Source organism: Myotis yumanensis, unplaced genomic scaffold (genome assembly GCF_028538775.1).
Source record: "Myotis yumanensis isolate MYYU_CA2020_CCGP unplaced genomic scaffold, mMyoYum1.0.hap1 SCAF_15, whole genome shotgun sequence".
NCBI classification, from domain to species: Eukaryota; Metazoa; Chordata; class Mammalia; order Chiroptera; family Vespertilionidae; genus Myotis; species Myotis yumanensis.
The window spans coordinates 21608270-21630386 of record NW_027223766.1 but is presented as its reverse complement, the minus strand read 5'-3'; the positions used below and the strand labels follow the sequence as shown (position 1 = coordinate 21630386).

The window sequence follows — 22117 nt, the reverse complement described above, 5'->3', positions numbered from 1 at the left end:
TAACCAATCTAGTAGAATCCAGTAGATTAGTACGGAAAGGTCCTTCAGTGATGGGGTCAGATCTGCAGTGTCAACAGATGAATTTCTTTGTTAGCAACTTGATTGTTCTTGTTTATGCTAGTACATAGAGTTCAGAGAAGTTTGGGGAAACAAATATGCAGCAGTTGCTTCCAAACACAGCACATGTTCCCCCTCTGGGATCCCAGATCAGACAGTCAGTTTGGGAGCACTTTGTGTTGAGTCTTTTTAAGTTCTTGGGTGAGAAAATGGATATTCTTTAATACATGGTTTACAGTAATTTTTATCTCCTGGAAGATGTGAGAGTTTCAAATCATATTGAGTAGCCCATACTGCATGTGCTCCAGACAAAAAGGTGGCTCAGATGTGATCAGATATAGCAGTCAAGTCCTTGAGATCCCCCACCAAGCTCTCAGCTTCCCTTTTTTTAAAAAAACATATTTTATTGATTTTTTACAGAGAGGAAGGGAGAGGGATAGAGAGTTAGAAACATGGATCAGCTGCCTCCTGCACACCTCCTACTGGGGATGTGCCTGCAACCAAGGTACATGCCATTGACCAGGATCAAACCTGGAACCTTTGAGTCCGCAGGCTGACGCTCTATCCACTGAGCCAAACCGGTTACGGCATCTCAGCTTCCCTTTTAAGGTGTCATCAGATCCACTGAAAGGAAGAATGCAGTAACATTTTAGTGGTGGCCTCTACATTTTCAGTCCCCTGCTACTAGTGGACCGTTAAGACCAGTGATAGGGCTTGTCCAGCATGGCTTAGTGGTTGAGCATCAACCTATGAACCAGGAGGTCAAGGTTTGATTCCCGGTCAGGGCTCAATCCCCAGTGTGGGGCATGCAGGAGGCAGCCGATCAATGCTTCTCTCTCATCATTGATGTTTCTCTCTCTCCCTACATATATATATATATATATATATATATATATATATATATATATAGTTTGTTTGTTTTTTAAAGACCTGATATATATATATATATATATAGTTTGTTTGTTTTTTAAAGACCTGATAGGTATTGAAGAGATCTGAGAGGAATTTAAGTAATTTAAGAAGCTGGTTGGGTTACATATCTGGTAAGGACTGACAAAACGGTTAGGTTAACATGAGTCTGTCCAGTATGCTAGGAGCTATCAATAGGCTCTGCTTTGACAAATGAAAGACACAGTTGTCATTTGAGGCAACTAAGGATAAGGGATAATTCTTCACCAGAGGGTTATCCTTTCTACCATATAGCAGCTAAAAAAAAGGGTATGGCTGTAAGGGGTATATTAGGACTTTACCATATGTAAAACGTTAGTGCCCTATCAACCAGGAGGTCATGGTTCGATTCCCAATCAGGGCACATACTGGGTTGCAGGCTTGATCTCCAATGGGGGTCGTGCAAGAAGCAGCTGATCAATGATTCTCATCATTGGTGTTTGTATCTCTCTCCCTCTCCCTTCCTCTCTTAAATCAATCAAAATTTTTAAAAATCATAATCTAGGCTAACGGTTCATTGTTTCAAAATCAAATTATCTCATTAAGTGGCACACTCTGGCTCTTTTCACTCAGGAGCTTTAACTTAGTAAGTATGGCTTAGTTTTATAAAATTAGTTTGTGTTCCCTTTAAGCACTGCAAGACATTAGCAGAAGGTGGTGTTGAATTAAGCGGTTGGGGAAACTGGCCATGAAAACTTATGAAGAAAAAACTGGCATTTGTGTAATGGGCAACTAGATGTGATAAGGTTTTCTTAAACTCTTCTGTCAGGAAGAATGCCTAATATTTGGATTTTTATTTTTTATATATATATATATATTTTATTGGTTTTTTACAGAGAGAAAGGGAGAAGGATAGAGAGTTAGAAACATCGTTGAGAGAGAAACATTGATCAGCTGCCTCCTGCACACTCCCTACTGGGGATGTGCCCGCAACCAAGGTACATGCCCTTGACCAGAATCGAACCTCGGACCCTTCAGTCCGCAGGCCGACGCTCTATCCACTGAACCAAACCGGTTAGAGCATATTTGGATTTTTAAATGAAAAAGAAACAGCTATAGTTTATGTGAAAGATCTTTATTTTCTTTTGAACAATAATAAAACAAATTATTGTGCAGTTCAGTAACACCATAATCATGTGTTAGAAATCATCTTTAAAAGGCACTTTTGGTTCAATTACAGTTAAGTAATATAGACAATTTGATAGCTACTTATCTTGCCACCTTATAAAATTGCCTGCTAATTTCACATTGTTCATCTAGCCGTTCTTCAGTGAATTGCTGCATTTTATACAAATTTCAAAGTCCCATCATGAAATGTCCTCTTATTTGTTGTTAAAAACATCACTAATGAGTCACACTTAAAAGACATTTTAAAATGTCATCCATTATTCATGTGCTCACACAATCAATCACTCCACAAAGCCAGGTGGAAGTGTTTTAAGTACCCAAGTGCAAATGAAAAGAAACTTTGTTATGTAAACCTCTTTCTAGGAATAAAAGTTGGGTAAACCAGAGCTTGTTGCTGTTGTTTACTCCTGTTAAATGGTTTTATTGTTATTTTTGAATTATACAATTGTAAATTGTATAATTGTATAATTAGCAAAGAAGACTAACTTATTTTTTCTTTCAGAAAACAGGCACCATCTGATTTTTTAAATAAAAATTACCATGTAAAATTAGCTTCCCAATGCTAAACCAAAATAAAACACGTTCTCTAAAGAACAGTCACAATTACTCTCAATTTCATCATAGATATATGTAGAAAGAATCATAAGTATCAGTTCACCTGATCAGAATAATTTTCTTATAAAGAAAAAACACCCTTTACACACCCTTTCACAGAGATACCATTGGATGAGTTATGTTGAAACCCAACCAGTCTGAACAAATGCCTATCAAATTTTGCACACTGTGTTCTTTAATTTTCCAGTTTAACATAAAACTTAGAAATTATAAAACACTATAAACACTGTCATCAATTGTAAGCCATACCTTTAAATGGTTCTCAATACATGAAATATTCTTTATCATAAGCTACAGTACAAACAGCACATTTTAACTACTGATTTTTTTTTAAGTAAATATGAATTGTAGGATTTGGCTAGGATAGTCTGATATAATAATAAAACTCAAATTATTTCATGCATAATCTTAAAAGTTCCAGATGTATTTGAAAGTGGTTTTTAAAATGTAAACATACCCTTTTCCTTTTGTAATTGTGTTATTGTTCCATTAAAAACAGAGTTTATGTATACAACAACTAATTATTATATCTCTAAATATCTATGCAATCATGATAAGAATAACCAACAACAGAAGTCAAAATCACATTCTTGATTTGTTTGAAAATGCAGACACAGTATTAAGAAGCCATTAACTCTGCCTGAAATATTTCCAAAATTATTTTTGGTTATCAGTTGTATCACCATGAGTCATTTCAGGGAGGCCTATAGGTGCTACATACAATAATTTATGACATCTAGACTCTCCCACCAACAGCTTCTATTGTGCAAATATGCTAAAATAGAATTTCCCTGAGATGAACAATCTTGCTGGCCCACAGAAAAGTAAATATAGTAAAACTACATTCAGATTTTAATCTGAATTATAGTCTAATCTGACACCCACTCAAAATGACTGCTAATAAATTTTTATCATCAGTTCATTTGTGCTAATAGCTCTTTTCATTGGCTATTTATACATTTGTTTGTAAACCAATGTAGTCAGAGGACTTGTTTAAAGGCACACATGAATAGCTACTTTAGAGATAACTTTCAAGTGTAAAAATCAGGAAATATCTTCTATGCTTTTAAGTATATTAACATTTAGTTACTTCCAAGGTAAAGAAAACGCATTTAAAAAGTAGTTTCCTAAATACCCATGATGCTCATGTCAGAAGAGTTTTACAAAAGATCAATCAGAGCACTAATTAGTTAAAAAGATTTTTTTTTGTTTGTGTAATGAGGTAGGAGGATCTCATTCATATGTATTTTTAATTAGCAAGGCATTCACATTAAACAAGTTCTTCTCATTGATTGGTCTGTGAAATACTGCTGAGATAATTTTCAGACTTCATTATAAAATCTGTCCATTCTTGACAAACATCCTCCATGGAGAATTCTTCACCACCATATTCGAGAGGAAGAATGTCTGGGAAATGCTGAAGTAAACTTTGTTTGAAATTGGCCCCATGCATATGAATCTGAAATAGCCAAAATGTTTTAGGTTTGTTTTCTGCTTCTTGATACATTAGATGAATTTCCAGTGAAAAATCAACACCGTAAAAGAAGGTACTCTAATAGCTTCCAGGATAGGAGACCATGTACTGGTATAGATACTACATACTTTATTCCTCTACTTATGAATCTAAGAATTTTAGTTGTTTAGATTATGCTGCTTATGAATCTGATCTTACTGTCTTCTTATATTTGCATTCTTATAACTAGACAAGATTTATTAAAAAATTATCTTTCTCTTTCACAAATATACTTTTAAAACTCTAAATAAAAGTATTTTATACATTCTATTCCCTCATGTACAAGTGATTCTTAACAAAATATCAAATATCCTGGGACTATTCTGTAGATGGTAAAAATGTCCTATCTGGTATTATTTCATGTAAAATGAAAGCATAAAATTAGGTATATGGGAAATAATTTATGTGATACATTTGAATACTCTTGGCTAGTACAAAATTAAGAGACAGTTATGATGGTTAAAAGCCTTAAAATTTCAAATATTTTAAACTATAAAAATCAATCATATAATGCCCAAGTTAAAGTAAAGATTTGGAACCTTGGACCAAAAGCATATAATGTTCATCTATACATGCAACAATCCTATATAATAAAAGGCTAATATGCAAGTAGACCAAACAGTGGAACAACCAGAACAATCGAACATCCAAACAACTGGTCGCTATGACGTGCGCTGACCACCAGGGGGCGTGTGTGGACCATGGTGGACATTGGTTGTGGTAGGATAGTGGAGGAGGTGAGCAGGGGTGCCAGACCAAGGTGTGGCGCCAGTCGCTGTCATTGGGGCAAGCCTCAGGTAGTTACTGAAAATTCTTTGCTCCTTTGCACGGCGGTCCTGCCCAGTGCTCGCACCTGCTGCCAGCGCTGGCCCCACTTGCACCTGCTGCTGGCACCTGTCCCAATAGCTCCATGCTGTCAGTGGGTGTGAACGGGGGCCGGCGCCATCAATGTGTGGGAGCCACAGTGGCAGGAGCAGGGATGCTGGCAGACAGGGGACTGGGGGCCGCGGCGGGAGGGCCCTAGCAGGGCTGCAGAGGATGGCCTGAGACCCACCCCTGTGCCTACCACAGCCTCACAGACTGAAGAGTCCCAGGTTCGGTTCTGGTCAGGGGCACATGCCTGGGTTTCGGGTTTGATCCCCAGTGGGGGGTTTTCAGGGGGCAGCCAATCAGTGATTCTCTCTCATCATTGATGTTTCAATCTCTCTCTCCCTCCCTTCCTCTCCGAAATCAATAAAAATATATTTTTTTTAAAAACATAGCATACCATAAACACTCTTCTGCATTTTGCTTATTTCACTTTACATCCTACAAATCTTGTATTCCATTGTGTCGATGTCTCACAGTTCATTTAACCAGTCCCCTGATGATGAACACTTGGTGGTTTCCAATCTTTTGCTGCAATTTTGTTTATGTGTGGATAGGCTAAATTGCCAGATGCACAAAGGCTGTAATTTTGATAACTATTATATACTGCCCTCTACAGGGAATATACTATATTGCACTTCCACCAGCAATGTGCAGGAGGCCCAGTTACCCCATAGACTCACTAACTTGATTTTCCAAAATTAAAAAGAAATATCCTATATAATAAAAGTGTATTATACTAAGTGTCCGACCAATCGATTAACCATTTGGTCAACCACTTCAACCAGTTGCATGATGTGCACTGGCCACCAGGGGGCAGATGCTCCAACCAGTAGGTTAGCTTGCTGCTGGGGTCCGGCCAATCGGGACTGGGCGAGAGGGCCGGATATGCCCTGGAGCCCTCCCACAGTCCCTCCCTGGCCAGCTGGCCCCCATCGGCCGAGCACCCACCAGGCCGAGGGACCCCACCCGTGCATGAATTCGTGTACCAGGCCTCTAGTTAACTTATAAGAGTATTTGGCCTGTTAGATAAATACTCAAAATATTAGCTTAATGGTGGTGGGTGCTTAATAAAGCAGCTCTTAAATGAAAAAGGATTAGAACATTTGGTAGAGAGGAATAGTGACTTGAATATGTTATACTCACCCGTTCCTTAATTTTTTCAGTCAGGAATGGTTTAATCATGGAAAAGACAGCATGAAAAACTATTGGCTCATTTATCAAATGGATACCACGAACTTTTAATGGAAAGGAATCCTTTTGAAAATAAAGAAAAAAAATCTATTAATAATAAAGCATAAATAAATATATATATTTCTATTGACAAGTCCCTTCCTTGAACACTTGGTAAACGTATGACAGCAACTAATGTCTGTTTCATTTTTAAAATTTCTTATTTCATCACCACAACACAGACTGCTTTACAGTTCACTGTTACTAGACTAAGAAAAGATCTTTGCCCTAACTGGTTTGATTCAGTGTGGATAGAGAGTACAGGCCGACTCTATCAAAGGGTCCAGGGTTTGATTCCGGTCAAGGGCATGTACCTTCGTTGCAGGTTCCTCCCCTGACCAGGCTCGTGCAGGAGGCAACCAATCGATGTGTTTCTCTCACCTGGATGTTTCTCTCTGTCATTCCCTCTCTCTTCCATTCTCCCTAAAAATCAATGGAAATATATCCTCGGGCAAGAATGAACAAAAAAATTAAAAAAATAAAGAAAAGATCCTTAAAAAGTATTTACTTTGTAGCTTAGGCAAATAGAAATACCTGCATCTTTCATAAATAAGACAAAAAATTTCTCCCCCTCTGACATATAAATGTTCTTTTATTTTTTATTTATTTATTTTTTTAATATATTTTATTGATTTTTTTTACAGAGAGGAAGGGAGAGGGATAGAGAGTTAGAAACATTGATGAGAGAGAAACATCGATCAGCTGCCTCCTGCACACTCCCTACTGGGTATGTGCCTGCAACCAAGGTACGTGCCCTTGACCAGAATCGAACCTGGGACCCTTGAGTCCGCAGGCCGACGTTCTATCCACTGAGCCAAACCGGTTAGGGCTAAATGTTCTTTTAAGGAAACAATGAGTGTCAATAATTAACCTTTTCCCCAAAATTTTTAGTTTGAGAAAAAAATAAAACTTTCATTAAAGTTGAAAGAATAGTCTAATAAACACACATTTTAAAACTTTTGACCCAGGTATAAGTCTTTAACATAAGAGTAATTTGGCTTATTCAGAAGATTTCAAAAAGTTGAATTGAAAGAAAAAATGTCTTCAGTAGTTTCCCTACCCAAAGATGTATTGTTACCGTAGAGTCCTTTCCTGTCAAGTTGCTTTCATACAAAATTCTTTTTTTTCCCTTCCCTATGCAAAGCTTTTAGAGATGTGTTATCTATCTGTGGCTTTTCCTTCCAGATTCTTCCTAAGCCTAATTTTATTTTAAACAGAATTGCTAATATGCTCTCTAAATCATTTGTATCCTGTTTTGTCCCATGGATATGATACAATTTTTGTAAACATCATGGCTTTTAATATGTTGCAATAATCCATCAGATGGATGCACCATACTTTAAGTAACCACTTTCCTATTTCTGGACAAATAAGATGTTTCTAATAGTATCCTATAAGAATTGATGCCATGGCGCCCATCTTTATGCGTAGGAGGCAGTGATGGTTGTAAGCACAGCTCTGAATTCAGCTGACCTGGACTGGAACTTTTGCTTCACTGCGGACAAAATGCATGTGCTTGGGCATTGCTGTCACCTCTCTGACATAGTTAATTAATTTGCAAAATGGGAAAAATAATAGTCATATGACATAGGCTTGTATGGACCCCTTACATGGTAATTCATTTGAAACACTTAGCCAGGTACCTATTACACTATTATCATTTTATACAAGGTCTATGCTATAGTTAAGATTATTCCTTGGCTACGTTCCCCAAAGTAGGATTACAAGGTCAAAAATCATGGCCACTTACAAAAGCTTTTGATTTCTAAAAGAACTGCATCAATTTATACCTACCAAAACTTCTGTGGCATTTTGGTGTGTCGTTGCGATAAATATTGTTTTTTACATTCAATTTTTTTAATTTAGGAAGATAATTTTAATGACAGAAAGATAAAATGAACACATTACTGTTTAAATGTATCCATTCGGTGGTTACTCACCTTGAACATATTTTCACAATTTGTTGCAACCTTCTTTCTTTTATGAATTAATGACATTTCCTCTTAGTATTATTGAGTTCTATGTATCATTTCTAAAATTGGATTTGATTTTCTAATAAACGTTCTATCCCTTCTCTTTGTATCACACATAACTAAATTAAAATCTGTTGTTTGGAGGTATTCTCCCAAGGAATTAAACTATACACTTACTGTAAGGACAGCAGCAATCTTCTTGGCTACAGATGGGGTAATTTGAAAAGCATGAGAAAAATGCCAGCCTTCCAGATCAAAGACAGCCTTGATTCCGTTCCGTTGGGTCTCTACCTCCTGTACAATAAGCTCGGATGTGATTAGACTTAAACGGAATACATCATAAACTGTAAACACTTTTGGGTCCCAGTGTGCTAAAAAAAAAAAAAAAAAAAAAAGAAAGAAAGAAAAAATAACATATCTCAGTATTGCATAAAAAACCAGAAAGCAAAGGGAAACTGATTCTTTTTAGACTTAATGGATCAATAAAAATAAAACCATGTACAAAGATCACGAAGTGAATAACAGACCGAATGGGTGGCCCAAAAACGTGTGCCTGCTTCTCCCTAGCGCAGAACAGGTTTTTAAGAATATGGGACCAAAAAAAAAAGAATAAATACAGCCCGGCTGGTGTGGCTCAATGGTTGAGCATTGACCTATGAACCAGGTCACTGTTGGATTCCCGGTCAGGGCACATGCCCAGGTTGCTGGCTCGGTCCCCAGTAGAGGCCGTGTAGGAGGCAGCCGATCAATGATTCTCTTTCATCATTGATGTTTCTATCTCTCTACCCCTCTCCCTTCCTCTCTGAAATCAATAAAAATACATTAAAAAAAATAAAACAGATACTCATGGCATGTATTTATTTAAAAAAAGAAGAGAAATGCAGCAGGCTGGACTTGATAGCCGGATGAAACTACAGCCCAAAGCATACAGGAAACAGCGGTAGCTAAAGATGAGAATGCCTCTTGGTGTGCTACAAGCTCAGAGGCATTGGAAATGGGAGAAGCACAACCTGGATTATGAACAGAAACTAGCGCTCTATAGTAACCGGAGAGGTTGCAAAAGGAAATGCCTGAGGACTAGACAGGTTGGCTGATGTCTCTGATATCACTGAGTGACAACCAGCATGTAGCAGAGTCAGGTCCTGACAGGCTAGAACAGTAAGTGTGGGCTTGGGAAAACAGGGAAGCACCCACGTAGCTGCCCACACCCAGGAAAAACAGGAATATCTGTGTTAAGAAGAGGAGTTACTGGCATTCTTCTCCTCTCTCCTCCCCGACCATTCCTGGAGCAGGCCACGGCATGCAGAAAGGACAGTAATGGACAGGCTAGCAGATAATCTTAAAAAATATATATGCACATAGAAACCCACACCTGAAACCTATATGTTCATGTTGGCCAATGTCACCCCAATCAATTTAATAAGTAAAAGTATATTAAAATATATCACCCACTCTGTTGTAATAGCCACATTTCAAGTACTCAACAGCCACATGTGGCTAGTGGCTACTGTAGAACAATTTCATCATCATAGAAAATTATATTAGACTAGAGGCCCAGTGCATGAAATTCGTGCACGGGGGGGGGGGGGGAGGGGGTGTCCCTTGAAGTCCGGGACCCCTCTCTCCTTACCACCTGCCTGCTCACTGCTCCTTAGTGCTGCTGCAGGGGTGGGAGAGGCTCCCGCTGCGCTCGCCAGCCATGAGCCCAGCTTCTGGCTGAGTGGCACTCCCCCGGTGGGAGCACACTGACCACCAGGGGGCAGCTCCTGCATTGAGTGCCTGCCCCCTGGTGGTCAGTGTGCATCATAACGACCGGTCGTTCTGGTTGTTCTGCCATAAGGGTCGCTGAGGCTTTTATTATATACATAGTTCTGGACTTTAATCTCCTTTAAGGCAAAAGAAAAACGTGCCTTAAATTTTCAATTCCTTCTCTGACATGCATCTAACATTTATTGAGTGACTATTAGATACCAGGTAATGTTTTAACTATGTTTTGTATGCATTACAAGATTCAGTGGTCACAGTAACCCTATGAGATAGGTTTTTCCTATGCCCATTTGACAGATGAGAAAACAGAGTTACAGCTACACAGCTCTCCATGTAGCTAGAACAGAGCAGAGCTAATTTCTAGCCAGGCAATGTATTCCCAAGAACCTGCATTCCTAAGAATTAAGCCAGAGTCAAAACTTAATATTTAAAATTAAATTTTATTTTCGCTGCTTTAGTACAGTAATGAGTCTCAAAAGGCTTAGGGTTACAGCCAACACCTTGAACCATGTAGGGGCTAGGGTATTGACCTCCCAGGTAGTAAAAAAAATCCGAGTATAACTTTTCACTCCCCCAAAACTTAACTACTAATAGCCTACTACTGACCTGAAGCTTTACCGATAACATAAACAGTCAATCAACACATATTTGGTATGTTACCTGTATTATATACTGTGTTCTCACAGAGAAATCTAGGGAAAAGAAAACGTTACTAAGGAAATCATAAGGAAGAGAAAACACATTTACAGTGCTGCTCATATTTATTGAAATAAGTCTGTGTATAAGTGGCCCCATATAGATGAAATCCATGTTGTTTGAAGGTCAACTGTATATCTGCTGGCTTGGATGCTAATAACAGCAAAAACGTAGGTTTGGGTGCCCTGCCAGACCAGGGAAAGGCTCTGTGCACTTTTCACTGCTTTTACTGCGTAGCGGTGGTACCTAGGAAGGTGGTTAAGCTAATGTTCTATCAAAGAGCTCTAAGACATATTTCCTTTTTTAGTTCTTCCCATTCATTCAATTAAAATTAGAAAATTTATAAATCTGTAGTGTATCTTCATTTTCTTTTTTAAAATTTATCTTTATTGTTGAAAGTCTTACAGATGTCCTCCTCTTTTCTCCACTAGCTCCCTTCCCCTAGAACCGTGGTTGGCAAACTGCGGCTCGCGAGCCACATGCGGCTTTTTGGCCCCTTGAGTGTGGCTCTTCCTAAGCCTTAGGAGTACCCTAATTAAGTTAATAACAATGTACCTACCTATATAGTTTAAGTTTAAAAAATTTGGCTCTCAAAAGAAATTTCAATCATTGTACTGTTGATATTTGGCTCTGTTGACTAATGAGTTTGCTGACCACTGGTCTGGAACAACATGCTATTCTACATAACACACAGGACATATGCTGCACACCCTGTTCTGACCCCCAGTAAACCTGCATGTCCTTCTTGTTTTAAAATCCTGCTTGGAGTTAAACAGTACACTTGTAAATGAATATACTACAAGAGGCCCTCGCTAAATAATAAAAGACTTGGTTCAGTGCTAGGTATTTATGATTTAAGTAGCGTATTTGCCTTTTCATTATTAAGGTATCATTTCATTACTTAAGTTGCCCCATTAGTGTATGAACAAACTAGAAAAAACTCCAGGCAGGCAGTGCAGAGCCAGGATACTTGAAGAACAGAATGGATCATCTATAGATTTTAGGTTCTTGGAATCCCTGGCAGGATTGCCAGATAAATTAAATATAGGTGTACTTGCCAGATAAAACATGGGTACCATGCTAAATCTGGCAACCCTGCCCCAAGGAATTCAAAGAACTTCATTCAACATCCCATAACACTATGGGGGCAATAAGACAGAATTGTCTATTATTGTCTATAAACAGGTGTCCGATTTATAGACAATGAATTCATGACTAACCCAGCTATATTTGACAGATAAGTTGGAGAAAAAAAACAACCCAGAATCATTCTACTCAGTTTTCTGACACCCTTTCAATAATTAAATGCAGGGTCTTCTTGCAAGAAAGCAAACAGTTGAATTACAGGCAGCCATCTTATCTACAAATCTATACATATTTTAAAGTCCCCTAAAGTATTTAAAGATGTAAAAGTTCCTACAAGATTATAATTCATAAGAGTCTGCTCATAAAATATTGGGCCATGACCTGGCCAGTGTGGCTCAGCTGGTTGGAGCATCGTCCCTATACCAAAAGGTCTCAGGTTTGATTCCAGTCAGGGCACAGACCTAGGTTTCAGGTTTGATTCCCAGGCCAGATGTGTATAAGAAGCAACTGATCAATGTTTTTCTCTCTTCCCTCTAAATTCCTCTCTCTCTAAAATCAATACAGCCAAAACCGGTTTGGCTCGGTGGATAGAGTGTCGGCCTGTGGACTGAAGGGTCCCAGGTTCGATTCCGGTCAAGGGCATATACCTTGGTTGTGGGCACATCCCCAGTAGGAGGTGTGCAGGAGGCAGCTGATCGATGTTTCTCTCATCGATGTTTCCAACTCTCTATCCCTCTCCCTTCCTCTCTGTAAAAAATCAATAGAAATATATTTTTTTAAAAAATAAAATAAAATAAATACAAACAAACAAAAACACATAAAATGTTGGGCCATGACAGCAGGCTGCAGGTGGTATGTGTCCCTCTCCCTTAAAGGCTATTTTTGATCCCATGCGGGTCTAAGGAAGGTGCAGAAGTTATTTGTCACCAACCTACAGGAAATACTAGGAAGACCTAATGGCAAAAAGGGGAAGCAGTGAAAAGCAGGAGGGACATGTAGAGTCATGTCTTCAGCACCTCTCGGATTCCTGCTTTCCCACAGCACCTTTCTCCATCCAGGGCAATGAGCACCTTGCTCAGCAGCCTGGGCTCTGTCCAAATAGTCATTCACTCACTCCAAAATATTTAATCAGCACCTACCACGTGACCTGGCTCGGTGCTTGGTGTACATCAGTGACCAGAACATTGTCATAGTTCAGCACTCTTATTTGAATTTCCTGCTAAGTGTTTTTACAACACTTTCCCTTGATCTTTTTCATCTTCCCCTCTATTTCTCTGCTCTGTTTTCTTTTTCTCTTATTTTATACATTTGACTGTGGAAAAATGGGAGTAGGATTTTCACTGGGTTTTGTTAATTTTCTCACAACTGCCAGTTTTTTTATACTCAGGGGACATCCCATATAATAAAACCCTAATATGCAAATTGACCAAATGGCAGAACGACCAGTTGCTATGATGCGCACTGACCAACAGGGGGCAGACGCTCAATGCAGGAGCTGCACCCTGGTGGTCAGTGCGCTCCCGCAGGGGGAGCGCTGCTCAGCCAGAAGCCAGGCAGGCAGACATCCCCTGAGGGGTCCTGGACTGCAAGGGGGTGCAGGCCGTGCTGAGGGACCCAGGACACAAATGTTGTTCACCAGGCCTCTAGTTAAAATATAAAATATACCTAAGTTAAAACCTAAACACTTAAATGCTTAAACATGGACTCATTGAAGCCTTCTGTATGGCAGTGAAGAAAAAGCAAACAGCAATGCTTTGTCTCACTTACCGATTCTGTAAATGAGAACTTTGCTGCCGGTGGGGTCTCTGTCTCTCAGGACTCCAACGTAGCCAGCCCTCAGAAGGCCAAGAATACTTCTGGGGTGGAGATCTGCACTTATTTCAGGACATTCTGCTCTCCACTTATAATAGTTTTTTAGTAACTGAAAAACAAAATAGAAATTGTCTACAGATAGTGCACATGGTAAGCATTTCGTAAAACTGGCAGGAAAGCCTTGGCATTATGTATGGCCTTTGCCATCCATCATGTCAGGATTTTAATCTAGGGTATCCTTTTAGCATATAAACTAAAAGTTCCCTTCATCAAGGATCTCAGGTGATAGGAGTTCATCAAAAATTCAAAGTCGAGTAATTCTTATTTGTCTCCTATGGTGGATAGTCTCCCAAAGATAAATGCTGACCACGCCCCCCCTCCACCCCCCACTCCCGCCGGCCACACACACACACACACACACCCATGCACACATAAGGAATCCATTTGATTCCTTCCCCTTGGACCTAGGTGGCTTTACATCTTGCTTTGACTGATGGGATTTGGCAGAAGTGACACCGTGCCAGGTTTTAAGAAGCCAGACACCATGTAAGATTACGAAATGAAAGTCCATGCAGAGAAGCCCTGGGGGAGGAGAGGCTATGACTTAGATGGTCTGACCTCAGCCAAGGTCCCATCTGATGCAATGTGGAGCAGAGATGAACAGCCCCACTCAGCCCTACTCAAATAGGGGCATCACAAACAAATAATAGCTGTGGTTTAAGCCACTAAATTTTGGAGTGATTGGTTACTTGGCAATAGGTGACTAGCACATCCACCTTTGGTCTTTTCGAAATAAAGAATGGAAATCAATCTAATGGATTAACTCCACAAATATGTTTGGAATATGTACAATGTTCCACACACTGTGGTAGGCACTTGAGTTAAAGCAGTGACCAGAGTAGATCCCTGATTTCACTGGAGGTGACGTATTGGTGACAACTGGCACACACAGGCCATGCTATGTAGTAAAAAGTTCAGTTCCCAGGCTGCTTCTTCAGAAAAGCCTTGGTGTCACCACTTATTACCTATGTGATCTTGATAACTATTTCTCCATATCTGCCTTCTAGAGTTATGTGTAAAGCATACATGGGCATAATGAATACCGGTTAGTATTGTCATAATAGGGAAGGTGATTTGGGTTAATTGGCTCATATAACTATTTAGTGCAGGTTTACATTAAAGGTAACTAGAATGTTTTGGTTTTTATTTTCTGCCCTACAAAAAGAGCTAAATAAATTATACAAAGGAACATCTATCTATACCACTGCTCTACTTTCTACAAATAGAAAAACAACAAAAATGGATTTTGTTAATAGTGGTATGCATTCAGAGAGACTATGGAATGGAATGCCTAGAGATTAGGCCTTAATAAAATATGGTTTGAAGGAATCCCATTTTCTTTTTCACAAAAGAACCACCAGTAAGGATTACTCCACATTTACAAATAATAAAAACATTGCCAGTGTACTGTGGAGAATATTAAAATCAAATTACACATTTAAAACTTACTATATTTACATTTTCTTCATGATTTTCAGCAGTCTCAATTTTTCTAAGATGGCAATATATTTGAATTTAAAGAGATCTATTAGAAATGTGGAACTAAAGTTCAGATGAAAGGACACATTTTATATTTGAGAATCATTGGAATAAACATAACTGTAACTACAAAGTAGTAATTGCCTAGAAGAGAGACTAAAAATATAAATTTTAAAAACCAAGTAAAGGGTAGAATTCTGAGTCATGGGATATGCCAATGGCTGGGGATGGATGGAAGAGGAAGAGAGTAGCTGGTTGGATTATAGGAGAAACACCAATATGGTGCACAGGGGAGGGAAAAGCCATCTGAGTTGTTCTCTCTCTCTCTCTCTCACTCTCTCTCTTTCTCTCTCTCTCTGATATTGTCACCCTATCATTTTCTCTTTCTGTCTTTCTCCTCTTTCATTTATATATTTAATAAACTTTTCTTAACTGCCTTGCAAAAGAGGATGTTTGTAAGAGTTAAATGCAACAACGAGGTAAGAAAGGGAAAAAGTCAGTAAATTTGCCAACCAAGAAATAATTGGTGACCTAAATAGCAGTTTCCAAAAGCAGTAGGGACAAAAGGCACATTGTTCTTGACATATTCACTCTAGTCTATAAGATGAATTCCTTTTCCTCCTCCACTGTGATTTCATTGAAAGGGATCTTTCAGGTAACAGAGGCAGGGACTTATGTCAAAGTAATCCTTATTTTACTCATTAATGGCCCCAAAGCCATTCACATAACTTTAATGACAGTGTATTGTTATACTTGTTCCATTTTATTATTAGTTATTTTTGTTAATCTCTTACTGTGCCTAATTTATAAATTACACTTTATCATAGTTATGTATGTAGAGGAAAAATATATACTATAACTAAGGTTTGGTGCTATCCACGGTTTTAGGCATCCACTGGGGTCTTTGGAAGTATCCCCCGAGCATAAGGGGGACGACTTTACTGCATGAGTAAACCACCCGGATCCACACACTTGAAAAATTGATTTTCGTAAAGACACACAATTAACTCTTATGCCTTTGACATTTAACTTTCACAAACTGAAATATTTAAACCTGGATCACTGATTATTACTTTTCCACTGAGAAATAAGTTCTAAGGTCCAGTTGACATAAAGAAATTATGTACATGACAAAATACTACTGAGCAATTCTCAAACAAACCACCTAAAGTTCACAACAACAACAAAATTGAGTGCAAGTGAATATCATGATTGGAAGGCACCTGTTTTGCACCACAATTAGGAATAAACAAATATAAAAAGTTAGGGTTTATTTACCTTCCTTCTTACATTTCCATGTACTTTCAAACAAAACAGTGACCATATCTGTGCAGCTTTCACAATCTTTAACGGCATCATTTTGATCTCTCCTCACAACCAACCTGAGAGGTTTACCCAATTTTATGGATAAAAAGACTTAAACTCAATCCCATCCAGGTGGCTCAGTTGTTTGGAGTGTAGTTCTATACACTAAAAAGATTACAGGTTCATTCCCAGTCCGGGCACATACCTAGGTTTCAGGTTCCATTCCCAGTCTCAGGTTCTATCCCTGGTCAGGGGTGGATGGGAGGCAACCAATCAGTTTCTCTCTCTCTCTCTCTCTCTCTCTCTCTCTCTCTCTCTCTCTCTTTCTCTCTCTCTCTCTCGCTCCCTCAAAAATGAATGGATAAATAAATAAATAAGACTAAAGCTAAAAGAAGTTACACATGTTTTTAAAGACAAAAACTACAGGAGCAGAATGGAGATCGAAACTGACACAATATGATAAATTCTACAAAGGAAGCTACACTGAGTGGGAAATTAGCAGGGAGAGTCAATGGTACTTTGAAAACTTAATAGTCTTTGGGGAAACCATAACAATAACTACAGGATAAAAAACTTATTGTATGGAGCATAAATATATGGAACTGGACTATTCACTTGTGAAAGAGAAATTCACAAGAATATGTAGAACAGACAGAGGTGAAGAGTTGGCTATTTTTATGTTCATTGTTTTACACAGACAGGACAGGTGCAGTGTACCTGAGAGCACAGGCTCCCCTGAGTTTAACCCAACTTCAAATTCTTGCTCTACCATTTAATAACTGTGATTTCAGGCAAGTCACTTAACTCTTTACATCTCAGCTTCTTCTAAAATGAGAAAATGATGACATAATCCTTACAAACACTACCTATAAAGGACCTGACACTCTAAAAGCAATTAATATTCTAAAAACCCCATTAATTCATTATCACTTCAAATACAAAAACTAGGAAAATGAGAAAATTCATTACAATTGAGGGACTGAGTGAGCTTTCTTCATACAAAACACACACATACACACACACACACACACACACACAACTATAGGGCTTTTATATTATAAATAAGGAAGTTTGAGTTGAATTGACTGTCTTTGTAAAGGAAATAAATAGTTTCACGCTCTAAACTTTTCCCCTTCATTTCCAGTTGGCAGAAAAGTAAGGCAAAGAGTTCACAGACAGTAACTTGATCCCACTTCAGTAGATTCAGACACAGTCTTGGTAGCAAATTCCTCAAGGACATGGTGCAATGAAAACAATTCAGGAACATAGAGAACACAGGAAAGTATGTAAATAACACTAAGGCTGGAGGTAAATGTTATTTTTTCTGTTCTGTTGTTTTTTTCTTTTTTCTTTATAAAATGTATTGGGGTGACGTCGGTTAACAACATTAAATAGGTTTCAAGTGTACAGTTCTATGACTGTACATCACCTGCACTGTGTGCTCACCACCCAAAGTCTAGTCTCCCTCTGTCCCCGTATATTTGACCCCTTTACCCTCTTCGGTCTACCCTCCTCTCTCCCCGACTCCACACACACACACACACACACACACACACACACACACTCGTTCCCCTCTAGTAACCACCCTTCTGTTGTCTGTATCTATACACATTACTTTTAAAAAGCAAACAAAATGAAATCAACAAATCATATACTTTTTATGGTTAGTTACTCTACAACATATATAAGTTTAATGCCTCACTTAAACTGCACTCTCCCTAGGACCTCAGGCTGTGTCTTCTTATTTAGCAAAATGAGTAAATTTGTTACTCATGATGTTGGGACAGCTGGGTAGCCATCTGACAAAATGAAAACAAAGTCAGATTCCTAGTTCATTCCTAACATCACAGAAATCCTAGTAGAACAACAATTTCAACATCAAAAAGAGAAGTTATAAGTTACTAAAGAAAACTTTGGGGCCCTAACTGGTTTGGCTCAGTGGATAGAGCATCGGCCTGCGGACTGAAGGGTCCCAGGTTCGATTCTGGTCAAGGGCATGTACCTTGGTTGCGGGCACATCCCCAATAGGGGGTGTGCAGGAGGCAGCTGATCGATGTTTCTCTCTCATTGATGTTTCTGACTCTCTATCCCTTGCCCTTCCTCTCTGTAAAAAAAAAAAAATCAATAAGATTAAAAAAAAAGAAAACTTTGGGGAAAAAGAAGAGCTTATGAAACCCAGAAGCAATCAGAGAACAATCATATTTGTTTCATAAAAACTTCAAATTCTGCACAGAAAGAAAATAGCATTACCAAAGTCAGAAGACAAACAATGAATTGGGACAGCGGCCTATTTACTTTAATACATAAAGATATTTTATGAATAAATTTATATTGTATGTATGTTATATTTTATGTAAACAAATGGAAGAAAATAAATGGCAAAACAAGCAGTTACTGAGAAAAGAATTTTAAAATGTTAAATATATGAAAGATGATTAACCACTTGTAATTGAATACATGCATAGTATGATAATGAGAACCAGTTTCTCACCTAGCAGGTTGATACACAGTTCATAGTGTTGGCTAAGACCGCGTGGGTGATGCTAGGCAGAGAAAAGCATCATTATGCAATACGGAATTGACAAAATTAGTGCCAGCACTTTGGAGGACAGTTGTTAGATTCCTCAACACTGAAGATACACATCTCACTCCATTGGGCAATTCTGCAGGTTGAACTTGTCCTATAAGGACGTATTCCTCTTTTGGCACCAAGACAAATGTACAAAGACAGACTAGAATATCCAGTTGTTGATGGAAGACACCCCATTGGTCTTGCTTACTGCATTTTGTATACGGCCAGGCAAATTGCAGGAGTTCAAAAAATAATCATTGAATGGGGAGTGAAGGGTGTGCATGGCAGCAGTGCCCTTGTCTGATGACAAGTCCACGCCCAACAACAGGGACTGCTCCATAAGTCAGCATAATATATTCACACAGTGAACAGCAAAAATCCACAAAAGAATAAGAGACATGGCCCTGGCTGGTATGGCTCAGGTGGTTGAGCATTGTCCCATGCACCAAAAAGTTGCTGGTTCCATTCCCAGTCAGAGCACAGGCCTGGGTTGTGGGCTTACTAGTAAACCCCAGTAGAGGGCGTGCAGGAGGCAGCCTATCCATGTTTCTCTCTCACATCAATATAGATTCTCCCCCCCTCTCTCTAAAATCAATAAAAACATATATTTTTTTTTATATTTTATTGATTTTTTACAGAGAGGAAGGGAGAGAGCTAGACAGTTAGAAACATCGACGGGAGAGAAACATCGATCAGCTGCCTCCTGCACATCTCCCACTGGGGATGTGCCCGCAACCCAGGCACATGCCCCTGACCGGAATCGAACCCGGGACCCCTCAGTCCGCAGGCCGACGCTCTATCCACTGAGCCAAACCGGTTTCGGCAAACATATTTTTTTTTACAAAAGAATAAGATTTATGTATACATGCTGGAATATAATGATCTCTGAGAAATCAGGTTTTTAAAAAAGGGCAAAATGTAAAATATATTCATATGCCTGTGTGAAAGTACACTACCTGGGAAGAGAAACAAGACACAGGTAACAGTTAACTGTCTCTGGGTAGATGGCTTGGCAAACTAAGGATTGGGGATACACACCTGGAAACACAAAAGAACAGCCTCATCCCTCATTCTCTTTTATTTTATTTATTTCAGAGAGGAGGAGAGAGAAAAACATCAATGATGAGAGAGAATCATCTTTCGGCTGCTCTTGTACACACACACACACACACACACACACACACACACGGTGTGGAACCCGCAACCGGGGCAATAGAACCACGACCTCCTGGTTCATAGGTCCACGCTCCACCACCGACCCACACCTCCCGGCTCCCAGCTCATCCGTCATTCTTAAACTCAAAACATACTGGGCTGCGTTAGCGTCTTGACACAGATTACTATCAATCATACCATTTCGCTAGAATTTGGCTGTAGATCTTCTGCCTTCCTCGCAATTTCATTCTCCCCTCCACATGTGGAGTTACTTTCTGAGCTGTAATAAAATCTCGGCTTCCTCCCTCTCGGCTTAAAGTAGTTTGAAGTATTTTGTTTTCTATCCGTAACTTTCTGCCAGGGAAAAGGGAAGGCATGTCCCCCAAACTTGACGTTCAGGAGATTCATCAAGGACAGAGTTCCCGTGTTTGGGGTCAAATGGGCCATCCCCGGGGGAAGGGCTCCAGCTTTGTCTGGATTTTCCGTTTCCAAGACCCAGAGAAACTGAAAGGGCCGGAGCTGGGTTTCTCAGACACCAGCGGCCACCGCGCCCGCGGCCCAGTGCGCCCGGGGCGCGCTCCCACCGAGGTCCCGCTCCCAACCTCGGCTTTCGCGGGGGTCAGGGCAGCATCGCCCCTCCGCCCCGGGGCACCCAGGCCTGCCCTCAGGCTAGGGCGCAGCGGGGAGGCACCCTTACCCGCCAGGCTAGGTCGAGGTCGAAGTCCCGGGCGCGCAGGAAGCGCAGCAGAAAGGGGTCGGTGAGCGGCGGCGGCGCGGGGAGAGCGCCCAGCGCCCGCGCCCGGCGCCGCAGCTCCGCCAGGCTCGGCTGCAGCAGCGGCGAGTGGTCGGGCAGCGCGCTCAGCTGCAGCCCAGTCGGCGCCCCCGGCCGCGCCTCTGCCATGCCCGCCTCCTCTGCTGCCGCCGCCGGGGTGGCCCCGGAGACCGGGAAAAGCCTGGACTGGGCGCCACCCTCCGGCCCCTCCTCCGGCGGCCTCTGCCCAGCGCACGCCCACCCTCCCGCCCAGTGGGCCCAGGACGGCCCCGCGCTGCCTCCCCAAAGGAAACCACGTGGTGTCCCCACTGGTACTGACCGTAGTAAATCCAACTGTCAGCTGAGGAAAGTCACCGGTGGTCAGTGCCAACGGAAGATGTCAAAAAGCTGGTTTGCCCACATTAATTGGGATGTTTCAAATAAATCTGATCGGGAGCTTTCTTTACCTCCCTCTCTCCCTCTCTTTCCGTTGCCTCTTACAACCATTTGATGCCCTGTGGCAGACTCACTACTGAGCCCTCCTGCCATTAAGGCTCCAAGCTGGCTCCCAGCCTCAGACTGTAAGGATGCCACCCTCACAGACCCACTGAAGTATGGTAGCAATCATCTCAGGTAGAAACTATAGTTTAACTCTAACCCTGCTGTTTGGCTTCTGTACTTATTTGCTTTGTTTAACAATAGAAAAGTTATTTTGATTTTCTGAATTATATAAATCATCCCATTCGATTGAATACCTTATTGATTGTAATGTGAATACCCCATTGGTTGTGGTCATACTGGTTTTAGAAAGCACATTCTGTACCTGGGAACCAGGACAGCACAGTTATCCCAAGACCCGAGGGCTCTAGATAATGTGTTTCTGTCAACTCAGTGATCCGGAGACCCAAAACTATAATTTAGCTAACATGCTTAAGTCTGCTTCTGTAAACTGCTTTGTGCAAACCAGGGTCCTCATTCCAACCTCTGGGATGTAATCAATACCTTTGTGACCTTTGCCTGTATAAATCTGGTGGTGGGGCTGGGGAGGGGACTGCGAGATTTGGGAGAGCGAAATGCCCCCTCGTAGTCCCGGATTTGCA

At 40.3% G+C, this 22117-nt stretch overlaps 1 protein-coding gene across 3 annotated transcripts; it reads right to left on the bottom strand.

Annotated features, from left to right (window-relative positions):
* Nucleotides 1-89: 89 nt before the first annotated feature.
* Nucleotides 90-21167, bottom strand: TTPA (alpha tocopherol transfer protein). Of its 3 annotated transcripts, none has more exons than XM_070392840.1 (5): nt 20964-21167; nt 13651-13804; nt 8512-8705; nt 6275-6385; nt 90-681 (listed from the first exon to the last, which is right to left on the bottom strand). In XM_070392840.1, exons 1-5 carry the CDS (start codon nt 21165-21167, stop codon nt 673-675), a joined length of 672 nt encoding a protein of 223 aa, XP_070248941.1. In that variant the 3' UTR covers nt 90-672. The 3 variants fall into 3 exon arrangements, with proteins under 3 accessions (XP_070248941.1, XP_070248943.1, XP_070248942.1); XM_070392842.1 differs by lacking the exon at nt 90-681 and adding an exon at nt 2062-4207; XM_070392841.1 differs by lacking the exons at nt 90-681; nt 6275-6385; nt 8512-8705 and adding an exon at nt 4037-4207.
* Between the last annotated feature and the right edge of the window lie 950 nt (nt 21168-22117).